The 14,272-nt window shown below is 49.9% G+C and overlaps 1 protein-coding gene across 1 annotated transcript in view; it reads right to left on the bottom strand.

Annotated features, from left to right (window-relative positions):
• GALNTL6 (polypeptide N-acetylgalactosaminyltransferase like 6) overlaps positions 1–14,272 on the bottom strand; it is an 802,779-nt gene that overhangs the window by 486,722 nt on the left and 301,785 nt on the right. The window contains exon 2 of the mRNA XM_054990605.1: positions 12,516–12,624. Coding sequence (XP_054846580.1) covers positions 12,516–12,624 — 109 coding nt within the window. The remainder of the gene's footprint in view (positions 1–12,515; positions 12,625–14,272) is intronic.

Raw genomic sequence — 14,272 nt, 5'->3', positions numbered from 1 at the left:
TGAGTACCATCATGACTGGAGCTCAACAGGCACTAGAAAGAGTCACATCAGCACATTAAATAAAATTATGAATTGTGCACATTTTGCAAAATACAACCCCCCCAAACTGATTATATACAAAGGCCGTTAATAGTGATCTCTGCACACAAGACATGAACTGTGTTTCTGAAATGTTTTTCAAAATAATGTGCTTTTGCACTTTTTAAAAGTATAATAAAATATACATCAAACAGGTTCTTAATCAAGACATGTAACTCTTCTAAATTTCAATCTTTGAAGAGTTTCAGGTAAGAAAGATATTTTTGATTAATGCTGATTTCTTATTAACTGATGCTGTGACGTTCCAGCGAAGAAAAAATATTGGTGTTTGTTTTCTGCATCAATGTACTTTGAAGACAACAAAATTAGTAACAAGACTTTAAAATATGTAAACAAAGCTAATAGCTCTAAACAGCTGATGTTTTGAGTTTATCAGGGAGGTGATTTAGTGATACTTTCCCTTCAATTATATTTCAGTTGTTGTTATACGACTAATTACCATTATCCCTATCCTTCCTCCAATTCTACCTAATTTTAGCCTCACAGTTAAGCAGCATGTGCTGAGAAACAAAAATTGGCCAAGGTTAGTGTCACAATCCTAGGCCTAAAACTGAAGAATGAGCAGCCTACATGCCTCAGAGAAGCCACTCTTACACAAAGGCCTGAGGCCTTTGTGTAAATTGTCCTACAGTTCCCTATAGGGTTGCTAGCCTCCAGGTGCTGAACAGCAAACCAACAAAAGGAACCCCCTGGCTATACAGACAACACAAGTACAACAACCAGGGTCACAAAAATTAATCATGCAAGGTTGATATAAATTTTTGTATTAAATCCAAAGTGCAACAGTGCAGAGGTGTAATATATCTCAAACAGGTGCTGGCTGGAGATCTCCTGGAATTACAACTGATCTCCAGGCCATAGAGATCAGTTCCCCTGGAGAAAATGGCTGCTTTGGAGGGTGGATTCCATGGCATTATTCTCTACTGTGGTCCTTCCCTTCCCCATATCCTGTCTTCTCCATGCTCTGCCCCTTAAATCTCCAGGAATTTCCCAACCTGGATCCAGTAAGTGTGTACGAAGAGAGAGAGGCTTAGGGTGACAACATCACTTCCTGTATGCTTGGAAGTTTCATCATCATGCCACCAGGTGAAGCCCGGATATTTGGGAAAAATATTTGAGCTTTTGCCCAAATACCAGAGCAGTTCTGGTGTGGTGTGTGTGATGATGTTACTACAGGAAGTGTCTTCATCAGCAAGTGCCCACATGATGACAAGTCTCCCCTGCTGCCTGGCTGTTATCTCTCGCCGGCCCCCAGTTGCCAGTGATGAGTTGGCAACTCTGATCATGCCTCATATTCAGTAATACATCAGGGTATGCCCTGACTAAAAAAGCAGTTTCCTGGAGGGCAAGGAGGGTGCTCTGGGCTGTCTCTAAAGCACTACAACCAGAGTAGTGGCAGTCCATTAAGGCCCTTGCCTGCTCCAGGGATGAAGAGGGCAGGGAGGAAGGAAGTGAGTACAGGAAGGGAGAGAGGGAAGGAAAGGGGCATCTCATTCCCTGCGAATCTTGCATGGCCCTGCCCCTTTCTGTGACAGCTACTAAGCTTGAAGGCAGAGTCTAGATCTTTTGAAGCCCAGTCTAGTACTGTATCCACTACCCTGTACTGGCTCTCTAGCTGCAGAATAAGAAAAGAGGTGGTATCATTAATTTGAAAGCACAAATCTGAAAAACTGTGTATTGTGGAACTATTCTATGAAATTTTACACATTTTACTAATACCTCCTCTTCACACTTTGAATTGCTTGAAGGTTGCATCAAAATCATTATCAGGAGGCATCTTTTCTTCCCTGTTTCTCTCGCAGTTCGAATCTACCGTATCTCCCCCCCCTTTCAGTATTAACCATGATGAATATGAACTTAGTTTGACAAACGAGGTAGCGTCAGCTATCACCATGATCCATCATACCGTGCAAGTTCTATTAAGTTACATTATGAAAAAAGCAAATTAATTTGAGGCTATACTTAATTTTCTTAGCAATCCCCATTATGGTCTCTTAGTTCCTGTGTTAGACCAAGGAAGCATAGCGATGAACACGTCTCCAGACAAGGATTTTTTTTAAAAAAAGGTTTGTTTGACGCCTTACCTTTCCTGTCATGTGCTAGGTAGGTAATAAAATGGCTGTTGCTTGGTTCATTGACAGCAGGTCAACACAAAATCATAGCAAGTATAAGTCTCATCACAAAGAAGATGATTCTTGAGGGAAAATTCTGCTGTTTGGCTCCCCTTTGGCTCCTCGGAGATAAAGGTTTTGCAGTGATAGCTCAACAATTGAGAAATAGAGGGCTGACTTTCTTAGTCCTTTTCTATGCCGATGACGGCAATGAAAATGGAGTGGTGAATATTTTTTTGTTATGGAATGCAAACAGTTGACTCTTCCACCATGTTCTCCTAAACCAGAGGCAGAACAAAGCTCCCATAAATTGTTTTGATTATAAGAAATTAAATGATTTGGATGTTTTGAGTCTGAAGTACCTGAAGGACAGCCTACACTTATGTTTTCCTTCCTGTACTCTAAGGTAATCTGAGGAAGTTTTACAACAGAACGAAGAACATTACATGTGTAGTGGAAACCTGGTTGAAAGTCTTTTCAGCTACTGCTCATAATATTTTTGACTTGAAGTAGATTTCAGCTGAATACTGCTGTAAGAAATAAAAGTGCTACCGTGTCCTCGGGAAAGTATATAGATGGTGCGATCCTAAATAAATCCTGAAATTATTAGACAGAATTTGTCAAAGTAAAGTTTTAAAAAAATGTAGCTTCAGCCTTAAGAATAATAATCAGAACAGCTGAAATAGTGGGTTGTATCTTACCATACCACTCAGCTAAGCAAAGAGCCCTTCTTTAGTGCAAGAAGACCTCCTCTGGAGGAAGATTCAGTTTCTGCATAAAACAACCTGCATAAAAACAAGGAACCAGTGGGAGAATCCAAGAGGGGGAAGACTTGGTATCTGGATTTCAAGTCTACATCTGTTGATACTGTATCGTTTCACTGGTCCATCTAAACAGAGGACGGGAGAAGGTTGTCAGCCACTTTGGGTCCCCATTGGGGAGAAAGGAAGGATATAAATGAAGTAAATAGATAAATAGGTAATGACTCTAGTCCGGCATCATGTTTCACACATCAGACAACCAGCGTTATAGTCTTTCACTGCTATTGCTTCCTAGCACTGATATCCAGAGGTTTATCTACCTCTGGATATGAAAGTTCTGTTCAGTCAACAAGGCTACAAGCCATTGATGGACACATCCTCTATGACTCAGTTACATAAGAGTGTGATTTTCAATATTTCCAATCTGAAAGAGTGCCTGAAATTCTCTGTTTTGTTTCGGATTAGAACTATCCAAAATGAAAGAAGGCACTTCCAAAATTTCAGTCTTGTTTCAGCTTGGGCAGTAGACTTGACATGTGAAGACCAGGTCTACCACCCATTGATGCTAATAAGTGGTAGACCTGGCATCTAGGTCCGGATGCCAGTTCTACCACTAACTGAAAAGAGTGGAAGTAGACCTGGCTTCCAGACTCAGAGACCCACCATTATTGGAATCAATGAGGGTAGAATGGCTTCTGGTGGCACCTGGTATTCTCAAATCTCAAAATTTTCCTGAAACAGATATAAGAAAAGATACCTTCTGAATTTTTTTTGAAAATGATAATCATGTCCTTTCTGAAATAATGAAACAAAATAAAAATTAACATTTTGAACTAAAGTGCATACTATATAGTGTTATCCCTTTTTAAAGCCAGTGATCATTATCAATTCCACAATTTCATTATTTGTTGAGTGAACAATCACTTCCTTGGTCTAAAGAATGGAACTCTGACTCTCAAAAGCTTATACTCTGAAAATCTTGTTGGCTTCTAAGGGCCAAGCTAGAAATGATGAATTACACTTGACTGACAAGTGAACAGACTCACGTGTATTCCTCCCTGTTCACTTGCACTCCACTTGCGCACCACTCGATCACTATGGGCCAAGCTACACATGACGAATGACACTTGAACAGCAAGTGTATTTCTCCCTGTTCACTTGCCCTCCACTCAATCCACTTGCCGTTCAAGTGTCATTCGTCATGTGTAGCTTGGCCCTATGTGAACAGGGAGGAATACATGTGAGTCTGTTCACTTGCCAGTCAGGTGTAATTTGTCACTTCTATCTTGGCCCTAAGGTGTAACTAGACTCAAATCTTGCTGTTCTACCATAGACCAACACAGCTACACACCTAAACTACTTCCTTTTGTCTGAATTCTGCTGGAGGTAGTCTTGGGATGGACGAAAGTGCTACACTTAGCTGAGTGGTATAGTAGGATACAACCCAATGCTTGCCAGGATTGATAAATAGTACAATTCTAAGCAGAGTTATACTTATCTAAGTTCACTGACTTATGGTTAAAACTCACCTTTATTTAGGATTGTAGTCAGAAATCTCATCTTAATATTAAAATGAAATCAACAATACCATTATATTATAAACTAAAACTTGGAAAAAATCCACTATTTTGAAATAGAAAAAAAAACACATATAAAGGAAACCGTTCTTGAAGAAAGACATGTTTGTGCTTTCACCGAAGTAATGAGCATTCTTTAGATTATTTTTAGAATTATTTTGCGAACCTCAATTTAGTAGTTTGTTCCATGCAAAGACTTAAACTAATTGAGTAGCGATCAGTAACATGAAACTGCTCTAAACATTGGAAGATACTGGTGTCATGTTGCCAAAATTCTGATGAGGTCCATCTTAACACATCATACTACCTGGGCTAAAAATACAGTTTCTTATTTTTCCACCCACATTATCACAAATGCCATTTATTTATTCTCAGTTCCATATGATATTTATTTCACTTTTCCCTGAAGCATCTGCTGCAGAAAAAAATGTGGATGCGAAGAGATACTGCTAATTTGAGGTAGCAATTCCTCTGCCATAATTACTCCAACTTCTTGACCGGCATCAAAATGTGCTAAGTTTGCTTTATCTATCAGGGGAAAGGGGGCGGGGAGGGGTAGCGTTGACCAGTGAAGATAGTGGGATGAGTCATGGAATACGTTCAAGTAATGTATTTCAACAGTAAGAACAAAGCCCAGAATATTGAATTGTAAGGCAACAGGAAAATAAGACAAATCCAGAAGCTTTTTCTGAACTGCTTGTAGAATGACTTTCATCCTGAAGTACACATGGCAGGCAGTTGGGTACTTTCAGATTTTAAAACCTGACATAAGAAAGGCAGATCAGACAGAACTGTCTTCCAAAGGGTGAACTTTTTTGCTATGTCTTGTCATTTTTTGCTGCTATATCTTATAGCATGTCTTTCTATGGAACCAAATCTATTTATAGCCTCTATAGGTCAGATACTAATACAGAGCTAGGCATTCAGGCACCATGATTTCAAGTAGCAAGAAAGTCCCCAGTTCAGATCTTGCTTCTGTTAGGGCCAAACTAGACATGATGGTCTGGCTTATGGCTGCTGTTGCCATTTTAAAGGGATTTTAAAATGCACTTTTGTTCCTCCCTACATCTTTGTAAGAGTGGAAACAGCCATGGGGGGCATCTTGGCACTTGAAATGATGTGAGGGGCAAGAGTCCCTCAGCCCAGTGCATTGTGAGCCCAGTCAGATTCAGGCTGTCATGGCATTTTCAAATTGTTTTAAAATGATGGTAGCATCTATGAGTCAGATCTGTGGAAACCATTACATCTAGTCTGACATTTTCTTGGTAGTCTGAGACAAAACTTTCTCAGTCTTTGCACCCCACCTACAATATGCAACAATAAAACTAGATGACTTTACAGAGGTCATTGTAAAGATTACTAGGATAATATTATAATTACTGTGGTTATATACCGCTCTTCTAGACAGATTAGTGCCCCACTCAGAGCGGTGAACAAAGACAGTGTTATTATTATCCCCACAATAGAGCTGGGGAGCTGGGTCTGAGAGGAGTGGCTTACCAGAGGCCAACTACTGAGCTGAGCTCATGGCATTAGTGGGATTAGTGAGATATATGAATGCTAAACATTCCAGACATGGGGGGCATGTAAGGGAGGAACTTACTTAGAGTGCACAAGCTTTTGTATGCGTGCTTCGGAGGACTTTGTTGTTGCGCTTGGAATGAAGTCATTCTGGGCATGACAAGGAAGTGAAGGCCTCCAAACTCATGTTAGGGCTGAAGTCTTCCTGAGCGCTCAGGAGTGTGCTCCAGAGATTCTAGACCCATTCCCCACACCTCCCCTCCCGCTGGCCAGGTAAGTGGTGGAGGAGGAAGAGGCTAGAAGTAGGGGGATCCCCTGCTCCACTGGGGGAATGGGATCCCTAACCTCTCACCTGCAGAATAGAAACTGGGTCTATCACAACCTTGAGAGCCCATACTTGGAAAACTTAAGTATATTTCCGCAAATAGTAGAGAATATTTGTTTTAAGAAGAACAATGCACAGGGGGAGGAGTGTCTTTTGCAGCCTAGGCTGATGGCGCGGAGGATGGCAGGCGCTGGCGACAAACTGAGACCACACAATGGCTGGGTGAAAATAGGCCACAACTTTATTGCGAACAACAGGTAAGGAGCGAAGGCAGTCATATGGATCGGATCCCCAAGCATCGGCTGGCCCGCCTGCCAGCCGATGAACCCTCCCCCCTCAGACCCCAGCTGAGGGGGGGCACCCAAGGAGCGGCATTAAGGGGGAGATCATCTGGGTGTACACCCCTGCATGATTCCCCTGTCGCCTGGTGGTGAGTCCGCCTGGCAGCCCCCGAGCTGGGCATGCACCTCCGTGACTCACCCCCAAGATTCCTTATGGGAATCCCCTTACAGGAACCAGGGCGGAGGCCCTGATTCCCCCAAAAGAGATCCGATCCAATGACCAACCGCCACCAGAGCCCCCCCCGGGGGGGGGGGCTCCCGCCAAAGCTCCTACCGCCGCAACCACTCCAGCAGGCCATCCCTGAGGTCCTGCAGCCAAATGTCGTGCCCCCAGCTGGACAGGTGCACCCCATCTGGTCGGAACAATGCCTCCATGCGGAATGATATATCTGAGTGCCGGATGAGCAGGCCCCCGGCAGCGGAGATGTAATGTCCCATGGCGCGGGCCACCCTTTGCCGGATTCCGTCGACCTTCTCGGGGTGGCGCGCAAAACGCCAGCAGCGCCTCTGGAGCAAGTCCGACCACAGGAAGAAAGTCCGAGGGAACAACCCCCTTAGATAGTCCAGGTCGCTGCACATCGCCCGTTTCAGCTCCGGAGCCTCCCGCCTGCCCAGGTCGTTTTCTCCCAGCTGGATAATCAAGGCGTCGGGTGGGCCCTCCTGGCGGGCCTTCCGAATCAAAGTGGGAGCCAGCGCCTCCCACAGCATGCCCCGGGAGCCGATCCAGCGAATTTCGATGCGGTCGTCCAGCCCAAGGTGTCTTCCCCATCCTGAAGACGTGGCGTACTTCCCAGCCCAATACACGATACTGTGGCCGCAAATCCACACAATCCTCCGCCGCCCTGAAACATGAAGCATAAACAAAAAACTCAATGAGCGAGAGCCCGGGCAGGGCGAATGTAGGTGCGAAAGGCCCTGGACCGCCAGCGGCCGAGCTGCTGGATGGCAGATGCGGGGAGCCCAAGGCCCGCCGCCACCGTGGCCGCGCCGATGCGGAAGGAGTGGGATGCGAAATCCGCCGGCGGGAACCCTGCCGCCTGAAGGCAGGACCGCAGGAGGGCCGCGAACTGGTAGCGTGTGAGAGGGGAGCCCCCCCTGTGCGCCAGGAAGGGGCCTGGGAGGGGAGGCCGGACTGCCAGGAAAGACTGGACAGCCGTAACTGGACAGATGGCCCGCTCACGAGCGGCCCGCAAGGTGACGGAGGCCCCCCGGCCCCGCTGGTCAGTTTTGGATTGCCGGACCACAATGGTGACCCTGCGCCTGGAAAGAACCACATCGCCCACGCCCAGGGCCCTGCCCGAAGCATCCCGGCGGGACCCTGCCACCAGCTCGCTGACCCTGAAGGCCCCGAAGAAGGCCAGGGTGAAGGCGACGCGCACGAGCCGCTCCTCATATGATGACCAGCAAATGTCTGGAAGCACCCACAAGATCGCCCGCAGGATGGGCAGGGTGATGGGCCTGCGCTGGTCAGGTACCCGTGGGGAGATCCTCCCCCACCCCTCAATGGCCCTGCGAGCCTGGAAACCACCACATGGGTCAGGGAAACCCTCAGCCTGGCAGACGAAAGAGATGGCTGACAACTCGCGCCGCATGGTTCCTGGAGCGAAGCCAGATCCTCGCAGGTGGGCCAAGTAGTGGAGGATCGTGATCCTGGATGGCGGCCAGGGGCCCCGCTCCCCTGCCGCTTCAGCGAAGGTGAGGAAGCGCGCCACCGCCTTGGCATAGGCCCGCAGAGTGGAGGGAGCCACGGAGCTGAAGATTCCCTGTGTCACGGTGTCTCGCCAATCTGCCACAGGTTCACCGGGAACGGGTCGGGAGTGCGTGCCGCCTGCGGTGCCAGCGAGAAGAACCTCTCCATCTGGAAGCGAGACAACGCGTCTGCCATGCTGTTATCCAAACCTGCAATGTGCCGGGCTGAAAATGAGATGTTAGCAGAAAGACAGCATAGGACAAAACGCCGGATGAGCCGCATGACCCGCTCAGAGCGAGAGGACTGCTTGTTAATCACCTGTACTGACGCCTGGTTGTCGCACCAGAAGAGGACCCGCTTGTCCCTGAACTCCTCCCGCCAGATAGTGACAGCGACCAATATGGGAAACAGCTCTAGGAAGGTGAGGTCCCTGAGGATCCCGGAGCTGGCCCAGGATGAGGGCCATCGCTGGGCGCACCACCTTCCTTTGAAGAAAACCCCAAACCCCAGGCTGCCCGCTGCATCCGACTGCACCTGCAAGTCGGAGCCTGGAGCGAGGGCAACTTGCCACAGCGAAACCCCGTTGTAATAGGAGAGGAACTCCCCCCAGACCCTGAGATCCTCCTTTATCCCCTTTGTGACCCGTATATGATGGTGCGGTGCCGATGCCCCCCTGCACGCCCTGGCCAGGCGAGCGCAGAAGGCCCGACCCGGGGAGACCACCCTGCAGGCAAAGTTAAGATGGCCGAGGATGGACTGGAGGTCCCTTAAAGTGCACTTCTCCCGAGCGAGCGTGGCCTCAATGATGGCCCGCAGCCGGGCTAACTTGTCCGGGGGGAGGCGAGAAAGGCCTGCCTCGGAGTCTAGTTCAATCCCCAGGTAAGTGAGACGGGAGGCGGGGCCCTCCGTTTTTTCCGGGGCGAGTGGGACCCCCAATTCGACGGCCAAGTCCTGGAAGATCCTGAGCCGGATGGCACAAGTGTGACCACCAGGGGGCGCCATGATCAGGAAGTCATCGAGGTAATGAGTAATGTGGGGGGAGCCCATGCGATCCTTGGCGGCCCACTCCAAGAAGGTGCTGAACGCCTCAAAGGCGGCACAGGCGACGGAGCATCCCATGGGCATGGCCCTGTCTACGTACCATTGATCCCTGAACTTGAAGCCCAGGAGGCAGAAGTCCTGAGGGTGAACTGGAAGTAGCCTGAAAGCGGATTGGACATCACACTTGGCCAGGAGGGCCCCCCGCCCGCAGGATTGGACCAAGCGGACCGCCTGATCAAAGGAGGCGTATCTAACTGAGCAAAGCTCCTGGGGGATGCAGTCGTTGACTGAAGAACCCCGTGGGTATGACAGGTGATGTATAAGTCTGAACTCCCCTGGGGCCTTCTTGGGGACCACCCCCAGTGGGGAAACCCTGAGGTTGGGAAGCGGGGGCGCGGAGAAAGGGCCGGAGACCCGGCCAGCCCCCACCTCCTTGGCGATTTTTGCAGCGACCACCTCTGGCAGCTCCCTTGCGGACTTGAGGTTGCCCGAGGAGGTGGCCACACGGGGGCCTGTGAAAGGGATCCGAAAGCCTTTGGAGAAGCCTTCCAGCAGAAAGGCTGCTGCTAGCCTGTTGGGGTATTGCGCTAGGAGGGGGCGGAGGGCATGCAAGCGGATAGGCGTGGGGGCCAACCCCAACACGCCGCAGGCCGGGCTATTTAGTGCTGTTGCTGGATTGGTGAGCAGCGGTGGAACCCGATCCCCCGTCCCTGTGGGCACCGCCATTGGAGGACCGGCCCCCCCGAAAGGGAGCCGTGGTCTGTGATCCTCGGGGGCATGCCTGGCGGGGGTGCGGGGCCCCGCATGACTCGCAGCAGTGCTCGTAACGGCACTTGGACCGCTGGCACTTGCCCTGATTGAATTCCCAGCAGAGGCCGCGAGGCCTGTCCCGCCGGCTGAACCAGCGTCCCACCCGGGCAGGCTCAGCCCGCCCCTTCATTTGGGGACCCACCAGCCAGAGCCAGAGCTTCTGGCTGATGAGGTCCCACCTTGCCCTGGGGTTGTGGGAAGCCCTCTTACGAAAGGCCTCATCATAGTCCATGGCAGCCGCCTCCCCGGCCAGGGCCCGGGCCCGCAGAACATTGCCCAGGTGATTGGACAGGTGCCACCCTCGTAGCGGGTACGCTAACTGCACCACCCCCATGTATACAGTGAACCCCTCCATCCAATTATTAAAGGTGCGCTCAGCCGCCTCCCTCTTTGGGGTCTTTTTGTCCCGTTTGCTAGACGGGGCACTTCTCCCATCCTCCGCCTCCGGCCTGAGGAGGGAGAAAACATCCACGTAGAACCCGTTCAGGATTCTCTCCCGGGCCTTACGAGATAAGTGGATCCCCGGGGGGTCCTCATCGTCCGTGAAGGACCTAGAGGGGAGGGGGGATGTCTCGTTGTCATCTGCCCCCCACACCTCCCGGGAGTCCCCACCGCCAGATGAGACCCTACGCCGCGAGGCCCAGCCTGGGATCCCGGGGATGGCGGCCCCTGCCTCCCAGTAGCCTGCCCCGCCGCACTCAGAATCAGATGAGGACTCACCTGTGGATCCATCGCTGTCTGACTCCTCCTGGTGCCGGTGGCGTCGGCTCGACTTTCTGGGGGCCTTCCTTCTCTTGGCGGAGGGGCGCCGCCTGCGGCTGGAGCTCCTGGAGCTGGAGCTTGATGACCCCTCCCCTCGGTGCCTTCTGGCAGAGCCACTACTCCTTTTCTTGCTGCGCCTGCTAGAGAGGACCTCGACAGGCCCTGGGGGAGGCGCGGCTCCCCCAGGCCCGGAGTTCCCCAGGCTCTCCACCCTGGCTGTGAGCAGCTCCAGGGTCCGACTTATACTCTGGAGGGAGGTGGCTGTGTTAACCTTATCAGACCTCCCTCCTTGTGCAGTGGCTTTTTCCCTGGGGGGGAGCCTGGGGCTGGCCTCCTTCGCCCGCCCCTTGCTCCCCGTGGGCACAGTGGTGTGAGGGAGCTGCGGGGAGGGAGGGGTCCCCTTTGCAGCGGCCCGCCGGCGGGGCTCCCTCGTACGGGACCCTTTCTCCTGGCCCCCGATATCCTGTTTGGGCTTGCCACCCTCTGTGGCCTTCTTGCCCCTGCCGCCAGCGGCCCCCTTTTTGGCGGCCCTGGGGGGGGCTGGCGTCGCTCCTCCACCCCTGCGGGCCTTCCCTCCTGGCCCGCCTGCCCTCCTGGATGGCGCCATGCCCTGCTGCAGCTGTCCTCCTGCTGGGAAGATGGCCCACCGCTCCCACTTGCCCTGTGCTAACAAGGGGCAAGGAGCAACCCGAGGCTGGAGACTGGAGGCTCGATCCTGCTGCGCGGTGTTCCTCGCCGGGATTCTTCACCGTGGTGGGGCCTGGGCTCAGCTCTTCCCTGGGCCCCAACAACGGCGCTCCCACCTGCCCTGTGCTAACAGGAGGGGCAGGGAGCCGCGGTCCGCGAGGCCACGAGGCACGCGACAAAAAATTGGAGAGGCTCAGCTAAACCTCTCCGCCGCCGCCTGCCTTCGTGCTCCGCCGCGCGTCTTCGTCGTCTTCGCCCGTCCTCTCCGATTCGCCGCCCGAGCCGAGTGAACTGGGGCCGGGCCGGGCCCTAAATAAATACCCAGCAGGCGGACCAGAGGGAAGACTGCCTCCCCGAGGTCCGCCGGCTGGCCCGGCCCCGCCCCCCCCGGCCGGCTGATTGGCCGGCCGGAATTCAAACTGATTGGATGCTGGCTGCCCGGCTGAGACCGAGTCAGCCAGCATCCCGGCCGCCGCGCCTGCCCTGCCTCCGCGCCTCCCGGCAGCAAACCAGGCTCCCGGTAAGTCGGGCGCCCGCGCTTCTGTTAACATTGTGACAGAACTTCAACTATTAAACAACAGAACTGATACGTAAGGAGTTTTCCTCTTTCTTATAGAGGCTACTATTTCTGACAAGTCTTACTTATAATCTGTTTTTACATGACAGCATAGCTTGATGTATAGTATATATTCCAAAGAAATTTCAATAGATAATGCTTTGTCAGATCTAATGCAAATATATTCCTGTATAAAGACACAAGTGTGTCACTAATTTACTATAAGCATCCTACCTGTACGGATGGCATCTTTTTGAATACTTTCATAGTCATGCCAGTCTTTCCTTTTCAAACCATCTGTCCACGTATACAGCTGTCCATCTCCAAACCCCATTGGGAACATCTGTGGACACAAGAAAAAGTACAGTCAACAACCATTTCAAGTAAACTCATGGATACACAGAGACACAGAGCAACCAGGAGCCCTGTATGTGCTGCAATGTAAACATGGAAGTTTCCCCATGCACATTAATGGAAGCAGCAGCTGGGGAGAAAATAAACCTACCTATTCCTTCTCCAGGCTTGTGGCCCTCCCAGTGGCTGGACTATGATTCCAACAAAAGTAAAGATAATACTAATCTTGATAGACCAATGGCCAGGATGAGTAAGGCAGCTTATATGTTCAGCATGGTTGCCCTGCAATTCTTTTGCAAAGGGGTGGTGGTGACTGGTTAATGTGATTGACTCCACTTTCTGTGGGAACCATTTGAGATTTGGCACCACCTCCTGTGGCAGCCATTTTGGTGGCACTCACCACCCCTTCTCAAAATTCCAAAGGCACCTGCAGGTTCAGAAAGGTTGGGGACCCTTCCTCTAACTACTACACCAAACCAAAACACCAAACTGGCTCTCAGCATCCAATGACCAAAGCAACTTTTCATATTTCTAATAGTTGAAACAGTCAGTAAGTGGTGTTGGGAATTGTAGCGGGGGGTCACATTGCTCTGAGCCCCTTGGAGGAAATGAGACATACAAATCAAACAAACCAACAAATAAAGCCCTTCCATTAGAAATCTTATTTGGGAACCCCCTCTAGTTTCTATGATCTTGGCAGGAATCGCCAATGCACCCATAATGGGCAGTGTTTCCCCAAGAGCCACAGTTAACACCCAATTTTGTTAACTTGATGGTTTATTTTTCACTTCATTGCAGATAAGCTTGGCTTGTAAAGTAGATATAACAATACTCAACCAAAAGCTGTTTCTCTAGGCCCCGGATTCTCTTGGCCTGATCCTGAATAGTTTATGTAGGCCCAGCAATCCTGCAGGTTACTAGCAGGGAAGTGAAACCATATCCCTTCTAGTCTCCTGTTTGCAATGAAGCCATCCCAATTATCTTCTTGTTCTTGTGGAACAAGCAGTGCCAGCATGACATTTTAGGACATAGTTGGATACCACTCTTGCTTTGAAAATCAGCCAGAGACATTCTCAGAAATGGTTAATTCAGTTGTGATGATGTAATCAAGATGGCCACCACACTACACTCTTGATCTTTAAATGTCTCATAAACTAATTGATTGATTTGAATGTACAAAGTCTTGTTTGAAAGATAATTGAATACTCTTTTTAAAAGTGTAATAGCAACTATACTTCAAATAGAATCCTTTTTATTTTATTTGCATGTTAAGACAGATTAGATGTCTACCTTCATAAGAGCATACAAAGGGTGCAATATTTCTAGAGGAACAATTGTGGCTCAACGCCAAGTAAGAAGTACAAAAATCAGGTCATATAAACGTGACACAGCATAAGAGAAACATCAAAACTCTGTCATGGTGAGAATTCACAGTATGATTTCCAGGGTGCTATATATGGAAAGCTATTAAATGGATTACACTCTGATTGATTTTACTCACACTTATAAATGCCAAAGGTTTTTAATTTTCAATATTCAATAATATTAAACCACTAAGGGTTTACTTGGCACAACCTGTTTAAAAAAAATTAAAGTTTGACTTTGGGCATGGATTTTGGAAGTGTTCAATGGCCATC

Source organism: Eublepharis macularius, chromosome 10 (assembly GCF_028583425.1).
Source record: "Eublepharis macularius isolate TG4126 chromosome 10, MPM_Emac_v1.0, whole genome shotgun sequence".
In the NCBI taxonomy this organism is placed as follows: domain Eukaryota; kingdom Metazoa; phylum Chordata; class Lepidosauria; order Squamata; family Eublepharidae; genus Eublepharis; species Eublepharis macularius.
This window is presented reverse-complemented; position numbering and strand designations above follow the sequence as displayed.